An 18,767-nucleotide genomic window follows, 5' to 3' on the forward strand; every position below is an offset into this window, starting at 1 on the left:
GAGGTATTTTGCTGATTTTCCTTGGAATGACTACTGCTTCCGTGTCAGAGACCCGTCTTTGTGTGCAGAGCGCATAACAGAGGTGATAGTGTCTGGCATGGGGGCGTACATTCCTCACTCTTTTTCTTGTCCTAAACCTTCTAATTCTAAACCTTGGTTTAACACAGCTTGTTCTCGTGCTATACATGATAGAGAGGTGGCCCACAAAAGGTACTTAAGCCTTCCATCACCAGAATCTCATGCACTTTATATTTCTGCCCAGAACCATGCCAAGTCTGTTCTCCAACTAGCCAAAAACTCCTTCATTAACAGAAAATGTCAAAACCTTTCAAGATCTAACTCCCCTCGTGATTTCTGGCATCTAGCCAAAAATATCTCCAATAACTTTGCTTCTTCTTCTTTCCCTCCTCTACTTCAACCAGATGGCACCACTGCTATCACATCTATTTCTAAAGCTGAACTCTTTGCTCAAACTTTTGCTAAAAACTCTACCTTGGACAATTCTGGGCTTGTTCCTCCCTCTCCTCCACCCTCTGACTACTTCATGCCACGTATTACAATTCTTCGCAATGATGTTTTCCATGCCCTCGCTGGCCTAAACCCTCGGAAGGCTTATGGACCTGATGGGGTCCCTCCTATTATTCTCCGAAACTGTGCCTCCGTGCTTGCACCTTGCCTAGTCAAACTCTTTCAGCTTTGTCTGTCAACATCTACCTTTCCTTCTTGCTGGAAGTTTGCCTACATTCAACCTGTTCCTAAAAAGGGTGACCGTTCTAATCCCTCAAACTACCGTCCTATTGCTTTAATTTCCTGCCTATCTAAAGTTTTTGAGTCTATCCTGAACAGGAAGATTCTTAAACATCTATCACTTCACAACCTTCTATCTGATCGCCAGTATGGGTTCCGTCAAGGCCGCTCTACTGGTGATCTTCTGGCTTTCCTTACTGAGTCTTGGTCATCCTCTTTTAGAGATTTTGGTGAAACTTTTGCTGTTGCCTTGGACATATCAAAAGCTTTTGATAGAGTCTGGCACAAAGCTTTGATTTCCAAACTACCCTCCTACGGTTTCTATCCTTCTCTCTGTAACCTCATCTCAAGTTTCCTTTCTGACCGTTCTATTGCTACTGTGGTAGACGGTCACTGTTCTTCTCCTAAATCTATTAACAGTGGTGTTCCTCAGGGTTCTGTCCTGTCACCAACTCTCTTCTTATTATTCATTAATGATCTTCTAAACCAAACTTCTTGTCCTATCCACTCCTACGCTGATGGTACCACCCTGCACTTTTCCACGTCTTTTCATAGACGTCCAAACCTTCAGGAGGTAAACATATCATGCAGGGAAGCCACAGAACGCCTGACTTCTGATCTTTCTAAAATTTCTGATTGGGGCAGAGCAAACTTGGTATTGTTCAATGCCTCAAAAACTCAATTCCTCCATCTATCAACTCGACACAACCTTCCAGACAACTATCCCCTCTTCTTCAATGACACTCAACTGTCCCCCTCTTCTACACTGAACATCCTCGGTCTGTCCTTTACTTATAATCTGAACTGGAAACTTCACATCTCATCTCTAGCTAAAATAGCTTCTATGAAGTTAGGTGTTCTGAGACGTCTCCGCCAGTTTTTCTCACCCCCCCAGCTGCTAACTCTGTACAAGGGCCTTATCCGTCCATGTATGGAGTATGCTTCACATGTCTGGGGGGGTTCCACTCATACTGCTCTTCTAGACAGGGTGGAATCAAAAGCTTTTCGTCTCATCAACTCCTCTCCTCTAACTGACTGTCTTCAGTCTCTCTCTCACCGCCGCAATGTTGCATATCTAGCTGTCTTCTACCGCTATTTTCTAATTGCTATTGCTAATTGCTCTTCTGATCTTGCTAACTGCATGCCTCCCCTCCTTCCGCGGCCTCGCTGCACAAGACTTTCTTCTTTCTCTCACCCCTATTCTGTCCACCTCTCTAACGCAAGAGTTAACCAGTATTCTCAATCATTCATCCCTTTCTCTGGTAAACTCTGGAACTCCCTGTCTGCTTCTGTATTTCCACCTTCCTATGACTTGAATTCCTTCAAGAGGGAGGTTTCAAGACACTTATTGATCAATTTTTGACCACTGCCTTGACCCTTTTACGGGACTGGCATTTCAGTGGGCATTTTTTTTATTGATTTTTGTTGCCCTTGGCCAGTGTCCTTCTTACATAAAAAAAAAAAAAAAAAATGTGACTGTTCATTATCTGGTGCATGGGATAAATGTAATGCTTAACACTCATAATATACAGCAGCTGCAGGAAGAGACAGGCCTTGGAAGTTTCACAAAGGAACAATGAAGGATAGCCTTCAACAAGACTGATGAGAATAAGGTTTGCCCAGAGAATGTCAGTGAGTGGATGAACATTGACAATGAGGATCCAGAGTGTTATGTGTTAAGTGAGGATGAGAATGTGGCTGATAAGACTACAAGGAAAGCAAGATTATTGTTCTCCCAAAGAAAATATCTTACAGGCCAGGCAATTTAATATCAACAAATTGCAGTTTAATATCAACAAATGACAGTTTAATATCAACAAATGTAGTTTAATATCAACAAATGTAGTTTAATATCAACAAATGCAAAGTACTTAAGTGGACCCTACACGATCAATATTATTGACACAATATACTGACTCATTTTTATTGTGCAATATTTTTGATGTCTTCAACATAGTGTTATTCTTCAATACTGCCCCTTCACTGTCAATAATAGTGTACAACACGGAATATTGTGCAATAATATTGATCGTGTAGGGTCAGCTTTAGTGTAGGTAGACAATAGTAGGTAACAGTAGGTACACAATAAACAATGAAACTCTGGTAGGTTCAGTGTACAAAAAAGATTTAGGAGTTATAGTTAGCTCTGAATTCAGTCTAGGAAAGCAATGTATGCATGCCTTGCACTAAGGAAGCAGACACTGGCATCCACTGTTGGCCCACCAGTCTAGGCAGTAGTTGGCAGTAGTGACTGAGTGTGACATGTATCAAACCTATATTATAGTGACATGAGGGTACTTGATGAATACACCACAAAGTTATTAAACAGCTAGGGAAATAGTAAAGTTTGATTAGATATCAGTTTTCCATTTGAAGTGGGATGATCATGAAAGAGTAGGACAGACATTAAAAGAGCAGGACATTTTGTTATAAGTGGGACAGACATTGAAAAAACAGGACTGTCTTGCCTGAAAGCAGGACTCTGGTCACATTGACATAGCAAGCAGTTTGGGGGGGAAAAAGAAAAAAAATCATATTATTATTCAAGACAGGTTTAAATTTGCTGATACTACCTGCACTTTTCCACATCTTTTCATAGATGTCCAACCCTTCAGGAAGTAAACAGTTCACACAGGGAAGCCACAGAATGCCTGACTTCTGATCTCTCTAATATTTCTGATCTGGGCAGAGCAAACTTAGTATTGTTCAATGCGGCAAGTAGGTACAAGATGTAACCTGAGGGGCTGTTTCGGTGACTTTGCTGTTCCGGTGTGTGGTGTGTGTGGTCTCAGTCCTACCCAAAGATCAGTGAGCGGGACCTCTGAGCCCTCTCTATAGGGAAGCAACTGGCTGGGTGACCAGCAGACGACTGTAGGTCAATCACACACACACACACACACACACACCTAACAAGTGTGGTGTGCAAAATGTGTGAAAGATTAGTGAAGGATAAATGGATGTAGTACCTAGAAGGAAATGAAGTGATAATAAAGCAACAATTTGGATTTAGGAGAGGGAGATTGTGTGTTACAAACTGAGTTTTTATTCTAGAGTGGTGGATATAATGCAAGAAAGAGTTGGATGGGCTGATAGTGTTTATTTAGACCTGAAGAAGGCCTTTGATAAAGTGCAACACAGGAAATTGTTATGGAAGTTGAAGCATAATGGTGGACTAAGGGGGGGCCTGCTGAGATGGATGGAAAATTTCTTGACAAACAGAGAAATGAGAACGGTGATAAAAGATAAAAAATCATCATGGAGGGAAGTCATAAGTGGAGTATCCCAAGGCTCAGTACTTGCACCAATCATGTTTGCAGTCTATATAAATGATATGACAGAGAGCGTGAACAGCTACATGAGCCTTTTTGCGGATGATGCAAAGTTGCTGAAGAAAGTTGAGAGTGCAGAGGACGGTGGAACGTTACAAGAAGACCTGAACAAGATATCAGAGTGGAGTTATAGATGGGAAATGGAATTTAATTTAAAGAAGTGTAAGGTAATAGAATTTGGAAAAAGTACAAGAAGAGTAAAAGGAAATTATGTGTTGAATGGTGTAAGGTTGAGTGGAGCAGAAGAGGAAAAGGATCTCAGTGTTACAGTGACTGGGAAGCTGACCCAGGAGAGACACATTAGCAAAATTACAGGAGAAACCTATAACTTGTTGAGAAGAATAAGGCAGGTCTTTGCATATATGGATGAAGAGATGGTCAGGAAGATGATTGTGTCACTGATAAGACCTAGACTAGAATATGCACCAGTAATGTGGTTGCCATACAAGAAAAAGGATATAAGGAAGTTGGAGAGAGTTCAGAGAACAGCTATGAAGATGGTACCAAGTATCAGGGATTTGTCATATGAAGAGAGACTAGGAAGGCTACATCTACCAATGTTGGAAAAGAGGAGAGAAAGGGGAGAATTGATTGCGATATACAGTAAAATCCCTCTTATCCGGCATTAACGGGACTGCCGACATGCTGGATACTTGAATATTGCCAGATACTTGAATAGAAGTGAAATTATGTCCAAAATCACCACCCTACACTCAAACATCTTACCATAACAAAGATCAGCTGATCTTAATCAGCAGCTGATCTGATCAGCTGCTTAAGTGTAAGCACAACACGCTTCCTCTTTTCTACAACTTTAGGCATGATGAAGGCATCAGGCGATAAACAGTGCACACGCAGGACTGAGTCACTGAGTAAACACAGTGCAGTGGGCCGCAGGTGGTGCAAAGCACTGCGCTCTGGTGGTGAGGGGACAAAGTATGCCTCGTGCGGGAATTTTAATTGATTTTATGAGTACACATTGATTTTTTATTGATTTTAAGGCTCGGGGAAAAAAGTGCCAGATACTTGAAGCTGCCGGATACTCGAATGCTGGATGAGAGGGATTTTACTGTATAAAGCATATGAGGGAGTAGAGGAGGTGGACCGGAGTGACTTAATGGTCTGGGGCACACGGGACACAAGAGGACATGGGAAGAGGCTGAAGAGGAGTGCTTGTAGAAGAGACGTCAAAAAGTATAGTTTCCAATATAGAAGTATTGATGTATGGAATAGTCTGGATGAGGAGATAGTAAATGCAGAAAGTATACATCGATTTAAGGCTAAGTTGGATATTAAAAGATATGGGGATGGGACAGCATGAGCATAGCTCTTTTCCCATAAAGTACAACTAGGTAAATACAACTAGGTAAATACACACACACACACACACACACACACACACACACACACACACACACACACACACACACACACATACACACAGATATGATATGACACACAGATAGATATGACAGAAATAATAAGAAAACAGCAAGAAGAACATGATAAAGAGATGGCGAAAAAAGTAGTGAAAATCATTAAGGAAAAAGATAACATAGTAAGGGATACGGTACAAAAAAAGATGTGCCTGATGGTGTTTGGGGATTAAGAGAAGACCATATCAAATAAAGTTCTAAGAGAAAGAGAAGAATTACAAAGAGCAAAAGAAATCATTAGGAAAACTGTAGAAGAAGGAGATGAAACGGATATACAAATAGAAGAAGTGTACAGGACTGGGAAATATTCAGAAGGGGGGAAACGTCCCATGAAAATAAGACTTAATACCCAAGTGGCAGCCGAATACATCCTGAGAAGAACGAGTTTGTTAAGAAAGATAGAGGGTATGAAGGATATATATATAAGAAGAGAAATGAATGAGGAGGAAAGAAACAAGGTGAAAGAGTTAAAAGAGGAGGCCAAGACAAAAAACGAAGAGAGAACACAGGAACAGGCAGAAAGATATATATGGAGAGTGATAGACATGAAAATGAGGAAATGGTGGTTAAAGAATGCGGAGCAAGAAGTAAGACAACAAAGAGAGAACACAAAAGAAATGTGTCCACAATAAATAAAATTAAAGTTATGTATACAAACATAGATGGATTAGTGTCCAGCCTAAGGGAACTAAGAGATTATTTACATGAAAAGAAACCAGAAGTGGCATGCATTACGGAAACAAAACTAACAAGGGAGATTAATGTTGAATTTGAAGAAGAAGGATATAACACATGGAGAAGAGACAGAAAGAATAAGGGAGGGGGAGGAGTGATGATTCTAGTAAGAAAAAACATCTTGATAGAAACAGTGGAATATGGTGAAGGGAGGTCAGAAACATTGAGTGTGGAGATCAAGATCCAAGGACAAGAAAGCAGAAAAATTATTGTTGCATACATGCCTCCAAAGACCAACACTTGGGGGACTGATGATTATAAGCACATGCAAAGCGAGTTCATAAAAAGTATAGATGACATGCTAAAGATAAGAAACAAGGTGTTACTAGTAGGAGATTTTAATAGCAAAGAGATAAACTAGGGGGAGATGGAGGTGACAGGGATTGCCAGTACATGGAGTGAAGAATTTTTACAGACTATGATGGTAAACACGATGGATCAATGGGTGAAAGAAAATACTAGGTACAGAGGGGAAGATGAACCATCGCTACTAGACTTGGTTTTTACAAAAAAGCCAGAAAATGAACCAAGTATAGAATATTTGTGTCCAGTGGGAAAAAGTGATCATGTGAAGATGGAGATAGAGATCAAAGAAGAAGTGCCAAAATTCAATGAGGAATATAAAAATGAGAAAAAATTATGCTAAGGCAGACTTTACAGGGTTAAAGAAATTCTACGGAAAGCTTGATTGGAATAATTTATTAAGAGGTATGGAGGTGCAGAAAAAATATGAAGTGTTTTTAAGCAAGTTTAGAGAAGGTGTTGAAAGATATGTGCCAAGATATAAGGTAAAAGAAAATAAGAAAGTGTGGTTTAATGCAAAGTGTGCAGAGGCAAAAAAGAAAAAGGAGAGGGCATGGAAAAAAATGAGGAAACAATGGAATGAGATAAATAGAGAAGAATACAGGACAGCTAGAAATGATAATGTTAAAATAAGAAGAGAAGAAGAAAGAAATTTTGAAAGAGATGTAGTTGGAAAGTGTAAAGAAGAACCCAAACTTTTCTATAGATATGTAAATGGAAAAATAAAGCATAGAGATACCATTACAAAGCTGAAGAAAAATGGAGAAATTTATGAAACCACACAAGAGATGGCTGAGATATTGAATAAAAGCTTTAAGTCTGTATTTACAAGAGAAACTGTCTTTGCATCACTGGGAGATGAGGAACAACAGAAAGGAATAGCAAACATACAAGTGGAAAGAAAAGAAATTAAAAGACTACTGGAAGAGCTAGATACTAGGAAGGCGATGGGGCCAGACGAAGTAAATGGATGGATATTGAAAGAATGTAGAGAGGAATTGGAAGAACCAATATGGGAGATAATTAACAGTTCTTTAAAGGAAGGAAAAGTACCAAAGGAATGGAAGAGAGCAAATATAGTACTGTTATACAAAGGAGGTAATAAAATGGAACCACTGAATTACAGACCAGTCTCACTCACGAGTATTGTAAGTAAACTCTGTGAAATAGTCATTAAAAACAGATGGGTGCAATATCTTGAACAAGAAAATATAATAACAGAAAAACAATTCGGTTTCAGGAAAGAGAGATCTTGCGTAACAAACTTACTGAGCTTTTATACAAGAGTAATAGATAAACTACAAGAGAGAGATGGTTGGGTTGATGCTGTCTATTTAGATCTGAAAAAAGCTTTTGATACAGTTCCACATAAAAGACTCGTATGGAAACTGGAACATCGAGGAGGGCTAAAAGGAAAAATACTTAAGTGGATGAAGGATTATCTCCAAGGTAGGGAAATGAGTACAGTAATCAGAGATAATAAATCAAGTTGGTGTGAAGTAACAAGCGGAGTACCACAAGGGTCTGTGTTGGCACCTATAATGTTTCAGGTCTATATAAATGATATGACGGTGGGTTTAAATAGCTACATTAATATGTTTGCAGATGATGCAAAATTGATGAAAGTAATAAAGAACCAAGAGGATTGTGAGGAACTACAGAGGGATATTGATAGAATTTATGAATGGAGTAAACGATGGAAATTAGAATTCAATATAAAGAAGTGCCATGTAATGGAGATGGGAAGAAGTAAAAGGAGACCTTCATGGGAGTATAAGATGGGAGGTATCACAATACCAAAGAGCAAAGAAGAAAAAGACTTGGGAGTAATAATTCAAGACACGCTTTCACCAGAAAAACACATCAATGGAATATTTGGCTCTACATATAATTTGCTAGCAAATATCAGGGTGGCATTTAATTACCTAGACAAAGAAATGATGAAGAAAATCATAACACACATGATACGTCCCAAACTGGAATACGCAGCAGTGGTATGGTCTCCACACAAAAAGAAAGATATAAGGAAATTGGAAAGAATACAAAGAACAGCTACGAAAATTATACCTGAATTGGAAGACCTAAGTTACGAGGAAAGACTGGAAGAAATTGGATTACCAACACTGCAAGAAAGAAGGGAAAGAGGAGACCTGATAACAATGTTCAAATTAGTAAATGGCATGGAGAAGATAGACAGAGATGACCTAGTTGTAAAAGTGGAGGAAGGAGATAGACGTACAAGGGGACATATGAAGAAATTAAAGAAGAGTCATTGTTTGGGAGATATTAAGAAATACAGCTTTCCGCATCGAACGGTTGAAATATGGAATAACTTAAAAGAAGAGGTAGTTGCGGCAAAGAGTGTGCACATGTTTAAAGAGAAATTGGACAAATTCGGGTATGGAGACAGGACTAATTGAGCTTTGGCTCGGACCCTGTATTATACAACTAGGTAAATACAACTAGGTAAATACACATTTCATGGAAATATATGAGACTGGAGTGAATAAGTATGTCCCATTATATAGACCATAAAGAAAAAAGAAAATGGGTATGGTTTAATGCAAGACACAAGTGGGAAAAAAAAAAAATTAAGCATGGATAAGAATGAAAAGAAATCAAAATCATAAAAATAAAGAAGACTTTAAGATAGCAAGAAATGAAAATGTGAAAATAAGGAGAGAGGAAGAGAAAGGATATGAAAAGGATATAGTTGAAAAGTGCCAGTATGGACCAAAGCTGTTCTACAGATTCATAAACAAAAAAATAAATAAATAAATAAATAAACTCAAAGAAAAACTAGAAAGATTGAAGGAAGGAAATGAAACATGAAGACCCAAAAGACATGAGTGAATTGTTAAACAAAAAGTTTCAACAAGTTTTCAAAGAAGAATCAGAATTTAAAGAACCACAAGATGAGAAGACAGAAAAACAAATGTGGGAAATTATAGTAATTAAAGAAGTTTATAAAATGATGAAGGAACTGGGAGAGAGAAAAGCAACAGAACCAATGGAATATCAGGTTTCATTTTAAAAGAGTGCAGGAAACAATTAATTGAACCAGTATGACATATTAAAGTGCTCATTACCAAATGGAAGAGTGCCTAAAGAATGGAAGAGAGCAATTTATAAAAGTGAAAAAAAAGAACTACTAAACTATAGACCAGTACCAATGACTAGCATAGTATGTAAGATCTATGAAAAAGTGATAAAGAAGCAGTGGACAGAATTTCTAGAAAAACATAATATAATTTAAAAGAAAAACAGTATGGCTTTAGACAAAAGGGATCATGTGTAACCAATATGATGAGCCATTATTCAAGAGTGGCTGATATAACACAGGAGAGGGATGGATGAGTAGACTGTGTATTTAGATCTATATAAAAAAAAAAAAAAAAAAAAAAAAAAAAAAAAAAAAAAAAAAAAAAAATTGACAAAGTTCCCCACAACAGGTTATTATGGAAATTAGAAAATATAGGATTAAAAAAAAAGAAAATATTGGATGGAAAATTACTTGAATGAAAAATGAGAATGGTAGTAAAAGATGTTAAACTGAAATGGAGAAATGTAGATAATAGAGTACAAGGATCAGTGCTGGTACCAATACTTTTCCTGATCTATATAAATGATATGCCAGAAGGAGTAGAGTTAAGAGATGATGCAAAGTTATAAAAACATATAAAAACAACAATGTGAGATTCTACAAAAGAGATTTGAATAAAATCTGGGACTGGAGTAAGAAATGGAGATGGAAATTAATGTGAAAAAATGTCAAGTAATGAAAATGGGAAAAGTGAAAAGGGACCAAAATGAACACACAAAATGGGAAATGAAGAAATAATAAAAGTATAAGAAGAGAAAGATCAGTGAGTGATAATACAAGATAGTCAACAGTTGGAGAAGCATGCAGAAAAGATATTCAGAAATGCATATAAAGTTGTGAGAAATATTGGAACAACTTTCCATTACATGAATAAAGATATGATGAGAAAAATAATTACCACCATGATTAGACCAAAGTTGGAATATGCTGAATCAGTGTAGTCTCCCAATAAGAAGAAATATGTAAAAAAAAAAAAAATTAGAAAGGATACAATGGATGGCAACAAAGATGGTTCCAGAACTGGAAGAATTAACATATGAAGACAGTTTAAAGGAAATGAATCTGCCAACACTGGAACATGTAAGAGAAAGAGGAGACTTAATACTAATTTATAAATTGTGGAGTAAGTTAAAGAAATAGATAATGAGAAACTGCTACTAAGAGAAGTAGGAAATACCAGATACACACAAGGACACAGCAAAATACTAAAAGAAGGAAAATACAATTTTCCTCAGAGAGATATAGAAGTTTGGATCATGCTCAGTGAGGATGTAGTATCGGCAGTGAGTGTGCACAACTTCAAGGAAAAACTGAACAAATGTAGATATGGAGACATGACCACATGAGTGTAGCTCAGTAGATATGGACATGATCATGATTACTAATCAAAAAATCATAATCCAGGGTTCTGATTATTTAATCATCATCAAATCACAATCAAGAAGTAGATAACTCATCTAATTAATCAAATCATAATCATATTTTTCTTGATAATAATCAATGATTAAAATGTGATTATTTCTTTATAATTTCCATGAAGCACTTCATTTTCAAGTCCAAGTATGTTTTGAAAGCTTAGCACCATCTCATGTTTTTACTTGTTTGTCTCCCGTATATACAAGTACCAGTCAAATGCACACAAAGCCCATACATGTTTCAGCAGACTTGAAATGCAGTACTGGTAAAAATGATTGCTGCCAGGGTTACATATGAAACACGCTGTCTGTGTAATCACTGTAATGTATGTATCAATCGTGGAACTGTCTATCATTGTGTGTGTGTGTGTGTGTGTGTGTGTGTGTCTGTGTTGTAGTACTGTATCACCAAACGTGTTTGTACATGCATATGATGCTGGCTATGTAAGGCAAACAACATGCTTGTACGTGCACAGGCTGCTGGGGTGTGCAAAGAAGCAGGGCTTGTATCAGGAGTCACTGGAAAAGCCTTACATCTAGTATCACACATTCTTCATTCTGCACTGGCATCTGACATTCTCGAAGGTGAATGCAGATCTCAGGCCAAAAATGCAACTTGATGGAACAGCATTAACAAGATGCTTCGCTCCCTTCTGAATGTTGATCCAGCCAAGCTTGATAAGTTAAACTGACCAGATCCAGTTGAAAGACTTTCTCTATTGCTGGGAGTCTTTTGTCCTGAATGATGCATAATGACTGATGTTTGCTTTGAGGCATTGATGTTTATCAAGTGTAACCAACATAGAGTAAATTAGACATTACATGAGAAATAATCTAGCCCATATGAAATCATGTGTATAACAAGTTCTATATTTTTTTCAGAGAAATACTTTGTTTTCATTATTGCTGTGAAAACCTGTGATCATGATATGAAATAAATTCATAGAAGTAATGTATTATGTACTGTAAGGCAAAAACAAATAAAACCTCTTACATACAATGTATGTTTTTAATACTATTAGTTAGTAAGTGATTTAAACGGTTATGTTATAGTACTCAAATATGGAACAGTGCACATAATATAATAGATGTAGTTTGCTACCTATTTAGGCATTGTACTTAATAATTGCTAATCATTATCTTTTATAAATAATCACACCAAAATGTGATTATAATCATAACCTAATCCTAATCATGAACAAAAGGAAAAAAAAAATAATTATAATAAAAATAACAAAACTAAAGTAATCATAATTTATTACTTAATAAAATCATGTATCTGAATTTTTTACAACACAAACACTTCATGAATGCCACATTTCACAATAAAATTTACACTATAGTGAATATAAAGAATCACAAGGTTGCAGATGATGTTATGTCTACTTTTTTTTTTTTTTAAGAATGTGTTAAGCAATTTCAGCCCATGTGCCACCTCTTCAAAACAGCCATTATTCTTAAATCTTCAAGGTTTGTTACCAATACAATTACTCATTTTCAACAAGTTAAGCAAGGATTCAAAATATTACAAGCTATGAGATCCAAGACTTTGTATATACTGTACTGTAAAAGGAAAAAAAAAAACTGCAATAATACCAATCATTTACTTTGAAAAACAAATGACTCACTGCCCCATATTCAGTTTCAACACCTGTAACACTTTCCCAAAACTATGTGGAAAGTCCCCTCACTGTTACTAACAATCAAAAAGTTATTAAAAAATTCAATTAAACCAGACCTGGTTAACCTTTTAAACCAAGACCTTTTGCCCCCAATACTCATTAAATATTCAAAATTTTATAAACATAATTTCTAAATTTGTCAACCTAGTCCAAATATCAAAACACTTGAAGTGACAAGATCCAGAAAAAACAAGGATTTACTATTTTATAGGATCAAATTTACCTATAAAATACTAATCTATCTGAACTTTAAAGACTGCCTAACAAATATGTATAAGGCTGCAAGGATAAAATATGTGTATAGCTGCCAGGATAAATTAAATTATATGTATAGCTGCCATAAATAAATTATATGTATGGCTGCCAGGACAAATTATATGTATGGCTGCCATGATAAACTATATGTGTGGCTACCAGGATAAATTATATGTATGGCTGCCAGGACAAATTATATGTGTATATATTGCATATGAATTGTCATATTAATATGTAATCAAATGGGGTTTGTGCATGACATATTTGTACTGCACATAGTGTCACTAATTCAAATGGAATGATAAATTATATGTATGACTGCCAGGATAAATTATGTGTATGGCTGCCATGATAAATGGTAAATTTAGAGAAAACCCTGAGTGTGACTTTAAGTAATAAATGTATCAATCATTATATTTTTGTGCCTAGAACATGAAATAAGCATGCTTGCCTATCGGAAAGCCTTAGGAAAAATGTTCTGTTTAGGGAAATTCCCTAAAAATTTCCCTGAATGAAGGGAATTTTTCCTTACCTCTGTATTTTGTTTCATAAACACCAATATATGGTTTAATACATTCCTAACCTAACCTAATGAAACCATACCTAACCCAAGGTAACCTAATCAAACCTAACTAAGCCTAACCTAAGCTAACTTTACCCCATCTTGAACATGCAAAATCAGCACACTTGCCCTTCAGAAAGCCGTGGGAAAAATTCACTATGTTTAGAGCAATTCCCTATCAGCACTAATACTAACGGAGTAAGCTGCAACAAAAGTGTCTTTGAAAAATGTCTTCTTCCTAGTGGTGCATTCCTTTTTCGTGCCAGTTAGATGTTTTTCTAATAATATATATCGGACAAATTACAATGGATCCAAACTCATCATTGATTTGATCAATGCAGCCCATTTTTATGCAGTTATTGGTTTTGAATATTTATTTATCTTTTTTATTTGCTCCCCTCTCTTTTCATAGATCAGATTTGTGCACCGCACCACTGGCCCACCCAGCCCACAACCTTATTCCAGCTACAGCCACCATCATGTGTACACACTCTTTTGCACTCAGCCTGCTGTTCGAGATTTTGAAGGGCTTGACCCAGAGGAGCAGATACAGCTGGCAGTCAAAAGAACTGTGTAACTGGCAAGGCAGGCCAGGGTTGAAGAGGGATTTGAGGGCTTGGAGGAAGAGGAGGTGTTAGTTAATTCATGGCAACAAGCATGAGCTGACTGACTCTTGTTGCTGCTGAAGTTCCCTAGGCAGTCTTTTCAAAAGTGTACTGTAAACTATACAGTATTTTCCTTTACTAAAGTGCACAGTTTGTACTGTATACTGTACAGTTATATAGTATAACACAGTACATTAAAGTTACTGGCCAACACAGACCTTTTTAGGAGGTTGCAAGGTGTTGAAATGTCATTTCTGGGTCTCTTTAGGGAGGATGGAAAAATATTGCTAAATTTCGCTCATCATGGTGATTGCTATCCCCTACTACCAGCGATGAGTGGGGGACCAGCATATGTATATGAGTGGCAGGATACCTTATGGATTAATCTTAACAATAGCAGCTCCTCAAGGATCAGCTAAATTATGCACATATGGTGAAGAATACTCACCATACAACACATCTAGTGGTTTTGTTTTGAGGACACACATGGTTACATTACAGTAATGTGATTCATGTTGTGCCGCACCACAAATTTGAAGTGCATACCAATGAAGATCGCTTGGATGGATACAGTGTAATGTATGTGTTAGTATGTTGGTATACAGTTGCTGTGACTGCATTATGTTGCCACAGAAATGAGTCCTGTAGCAGGTATTTTATTCATCAATGTATTATTGACTGATATTTTTGTTGCAGAGGATGCAAATTAATTGCCATATTAACATGTAATAAAATAGGGTTTTGTATATGACACATTTGTACTGCAAGTAGTGTCACTAATCCAAATGGCCTATGTACTTTGGAATTAGGGTTAATCTGGATATCGCATCCGTGTTACTTACAAGCACAAAACTTATATGTCATGGAGAAGGGTTCAGTGACCTTGCTATAAATGTAAAAAAAAATTGGGGGGGGCACGTGTATAGTATGACTGTAACAGCACTTGCAAGTGTGGAGAAATTCAATATTTTCTAAGTCCAGTAAGCTCTGCACCAGTCAAGTGTAAACACTGAAATGATTTTCTTTTGTTTATAACTGGTATTTGTGGGTAGCAGCATATTAGGATTTCATGGTATCTATCAGCTGATCCCTCCAATCACGAGTTGCCACTTGTGAGGGCATTCCTGAGGCCGCCAATTATGACCTTCCATGTTAAGTTCAGTTACACTTTTCATTTGTTTTTAGAGACGTGTCAGGTGTTCTGATAAAGACTCACTGTCATTTGTTAATATGGATACCCAGTGGAGGGAGGTAAAGTGAACACTGCCAGTGTTCAGCAGGAAAAGAAGTCACTATGTGAGATATTTAGCAACGACAATGGTTAAGATGTGATATACAGACATAAGGAAGAGGTTCTATGTGTTTATTAAGGAAGCCGCCAAACTGTACCCACCTCCATTGCCCTGACAATCTCCACACCACACCGGCAAGGCATAACGGTATAATTTTTGAAGTCCCTCATTAGGTTAGGTTACATCGCCCTGAGAATCTCCACACCACACCGGCAAGGCAGAACAGTATAATTTTTGAAGTCCCTCATTAGGTTAGGTTATGGTAGGTTACGTTAGGTTATGTTAGGTTAGGTTATGCTAGGTCAGGTTAGATTAGGTTAGGTTATGCTAGGACAAGTTAGATTAGGTTAGGTTATTGTCCCTGTGGGGGTGGTCCAGGGGGGGGCGCAGCCCCACCAGCTAGGTTAGGTTATGCTAGGTTACATTAACGTCCAAGCAGGAGGGATCTAGGGATTAGGAAAGGTTAGGGAAATTCTAAATATTCAAGTAAATTTCCTTAGATTTTCGAACGCCCTTATTTCACTTGTTTTTCATCCCCCCCCCCAAAACACACAATTCCCCACAGGCCCCCAAGCAAACTTGGTATTGTTCAATGCCTCAAAAACTCAATTCCTCCATCTATCAGTTCAACACAAACTTCCAGACAACTATCCCCTCTTCTTCAATGACACTCAACTGTCCCCCTCTTCTACACTGAACATCCTCGGTCTGTACTTATAATCTGAACTGGAAGCTTCACATCTCATCTCTAGCTAAAACAGCTTCTATGAAGTTAGGTGTTCTGAGACGTCTCTGCCAGTTTTTCTCACCCCCCAGCTGTTAACTCTATGCAAGGGCCTTATCTGTCCATGTATGGAGTATGCTTCACATGTCTGGGGGGTTCCACTCATACTGCTCTTCTAGACAGGGTGGAATCAAAAGCTTTTCGTCTCATCAATTCCTCTCCTCTAACTGACTGTCTTTAGCCTCTCTCTCACCACTGCAATGTTGCATCTCCAGCTGTCTTCTACCACTATTTTCATGCTAACTGCTCTTCTGATCTTGCTAACTGCATGCCTCCCCTCTCCCGCATCCTCGCTGCACAAGACTTTCTTCTTTCTCTCATCCCTATTCTGTCCACCTCTCTAACGCAAGAGTTAACCAGTATTCTCAATCATTCATCCCTTTCTCTGGTAAACTCTGGAACTCCCTGCCTGCTTCTGTATTTCCACCTTACAATGACTTGAATTCCTTTAAGAGGGAGGTTTCAAGACACTTATCCATCAATTTTTGACGATTGCTTTGACCCTTTTATGGGACTGTCATTTCAGTGGGCATTTTTTTTTTTATTGGATTTTTGTTGCCCTTGGCCAGTGTCCCTCCTATATATATCTAAAAAAAAAAAAAAAAGAAAAAAGCTTATTTGAGGGGTTAGTGAGGGGTTGGGCTGGAATGTGGGGTATGGACTTCTTAACAAGAAATACTGGAATTAGTTGACATGTAGTTCTCTGTGAGGGTATGAAAGGTAGCATGGGAGCTGCCACATCAGTTCTACCTTCATCATGGCATCACTCAGGTGCACAGATTGCAATTTGTGTCTACTTGACTTTTCCTGCACACAATGATAATTTTTGTTAGTTTGGTGTGGTGGTGCAATATCAGGATAGATTAATATTCATAATGGGGATTTTGGGGGGATGTGGCTAGTTAAGGTTAGGTTAAGTAATGTTAGGTTCACTTAGGTTAATGTTAGGTTAGAATCCTTAAGGGGGGTTCAGGGAGGGCCTGTCTAGTTTATGTTAAGTTGGGTAATGGTTAGGTTAGGTTACAGTCCTTAAGAGGGTGTCCAAGGGGGCAAAGCCTCCGGATATTTTAGGTTAAGTTAAAGTCCTTAAGGGGGTGTTCAGATGGGGGATGGAGCTCCCCCAACCCGACCAGTTAATTAATGTTAGGTTAAATTAGTGTGGATAGGGCGATATTCCTTGTTTGTTGACCATTTTTTAGGTTTCCTCCCAACGGTGGTTTTTTTTCTCTTAGACTTTTAAGGTATCCCGAATTTGGCCTACTTTGGCTTTCCCCACCCTAAAAACCTGCTTTCTCACTAAATCCCCAAGCTTGTTACTCCTGGAGAGGGGCGGAAATAGAATACAGAGGGAGCCGCTATTGGTAGATTTACCTAAATGATGTGTGGCTGCCAGGATAAATTATGTGGCAACTTGGATAACACTGTAAGGCTGCCAGGATAAACTGTATATGGTTATGAGCCTTCCTGAAAAATGTGAGTCTGTAACATGTGTATAGCTGCTTGAATAATGTTTGTGTGTAGTTCCTTGGATAACATGGGTGCTTGTGTGTGATGGGAGAACTACAACACCAGCTGCACCATACCACCTGGTGGCCACACCGTGGGTCCACTAGGCCATTATATGCCTTGAAATACTGTGTTTGGTTTATACTTACGACTAGTTTACATTTCCGTCGATAATGTTCACACCCAAGCGTAAATTGCGAGGAACTTGTTGCATCTGCGTCTTGCAAGGCCATTATGATCTAACTATGTTCGGATTAGCAACAATGACATAGACTTCAACCAAGCTTCATTTGACCTGTTTTCTTTAAGTGTCTCGTATATAAATCTATAATATATATATATATATATATATATATATATATATATATATATATATATATATATATATATATATATATATATATATATATATATATATATATATATATATATATATATATATATATATATATATATATATATATATATATATATATATATATATATATATATATATATATATATATATATATATATATATATATATATATATATATATATATATATATATATATATATATATATATATATCGGATTAGCAACAATGACATAGACTTCAACCAAGCTTCATTTGACCTGTTTTCTTTAAGTGTCTCGTATATAAATCTATAATATATATATATATATATATATATATATATATATATATATATATATATATATATATATATATATATATATATATATATATATATATATATATATATATATATATATATATATATATATATATATATATATATATATATATATATATATATATATATATATATATATATATATATATATATATATATATATACCAGTACTTCCTTATGCTGATTTGACTTTTCACGCGAATATGAGGCTCATTTCTATCATAAATACCCAGTCTTCCTGTTTCCCCCCCCTACCCTCCCTCTTCGACCCATGCACAGACAGGGAGGATTGGTAAATGAAGGATTTCTGACAGAAGAATGAGGCCCAAATCGAAA

At 37.0% G+C, this 18,767-nt stretch overlaps 1 protein-coding gene across 3 annotated transcripts in view; it reads right to left on the reverse strand.

Moving 5' to 3' along the window:
- LOC135109065 (RING finger and CHY zinc finger domain-containing protein 1-like) overlaps nucleotides 1–18,054 on the reverse strand; it is a 103,180-nt gene extending 85,126 nt beyond the window's left edge. For all 3 annotated transcript variants that reach the window (XM_064020089.1, XM_064020088.1, XM_064020090.1), the window contains exon 1: nucleotides 17,904–18,054. In XM_064020089.1, coding sequence (XP_063876159.1) covers nucleotides 17,904–17,987 — 84 coding nt within the window. In that variant the 5' untranslated portion in view covers nucleotides 17,988–18,054. The remainder of the gene's footprint in view (nucleotides 1–17,903) is intronic.
- Nucleotides 18,055–18,767: the final 713 nt, after the last annotated feature.

The sequence above is a fragment of the Scylla paramamosain genome, chromosome 18 (genome assembly GCF_035594125.1).
Source record: "Scylla paramamosain isolate STU-SP2022 chromosome 18, ASM3559412v1, whole genome shotgun sequence".
Taxonomy (NCBI): domain Eukaryota; kingdom Metazoa; phylum Arthropoda; class Malacostraca; order Decapoda; family Portunidae; genus Scylla; species Scylla paramamosain.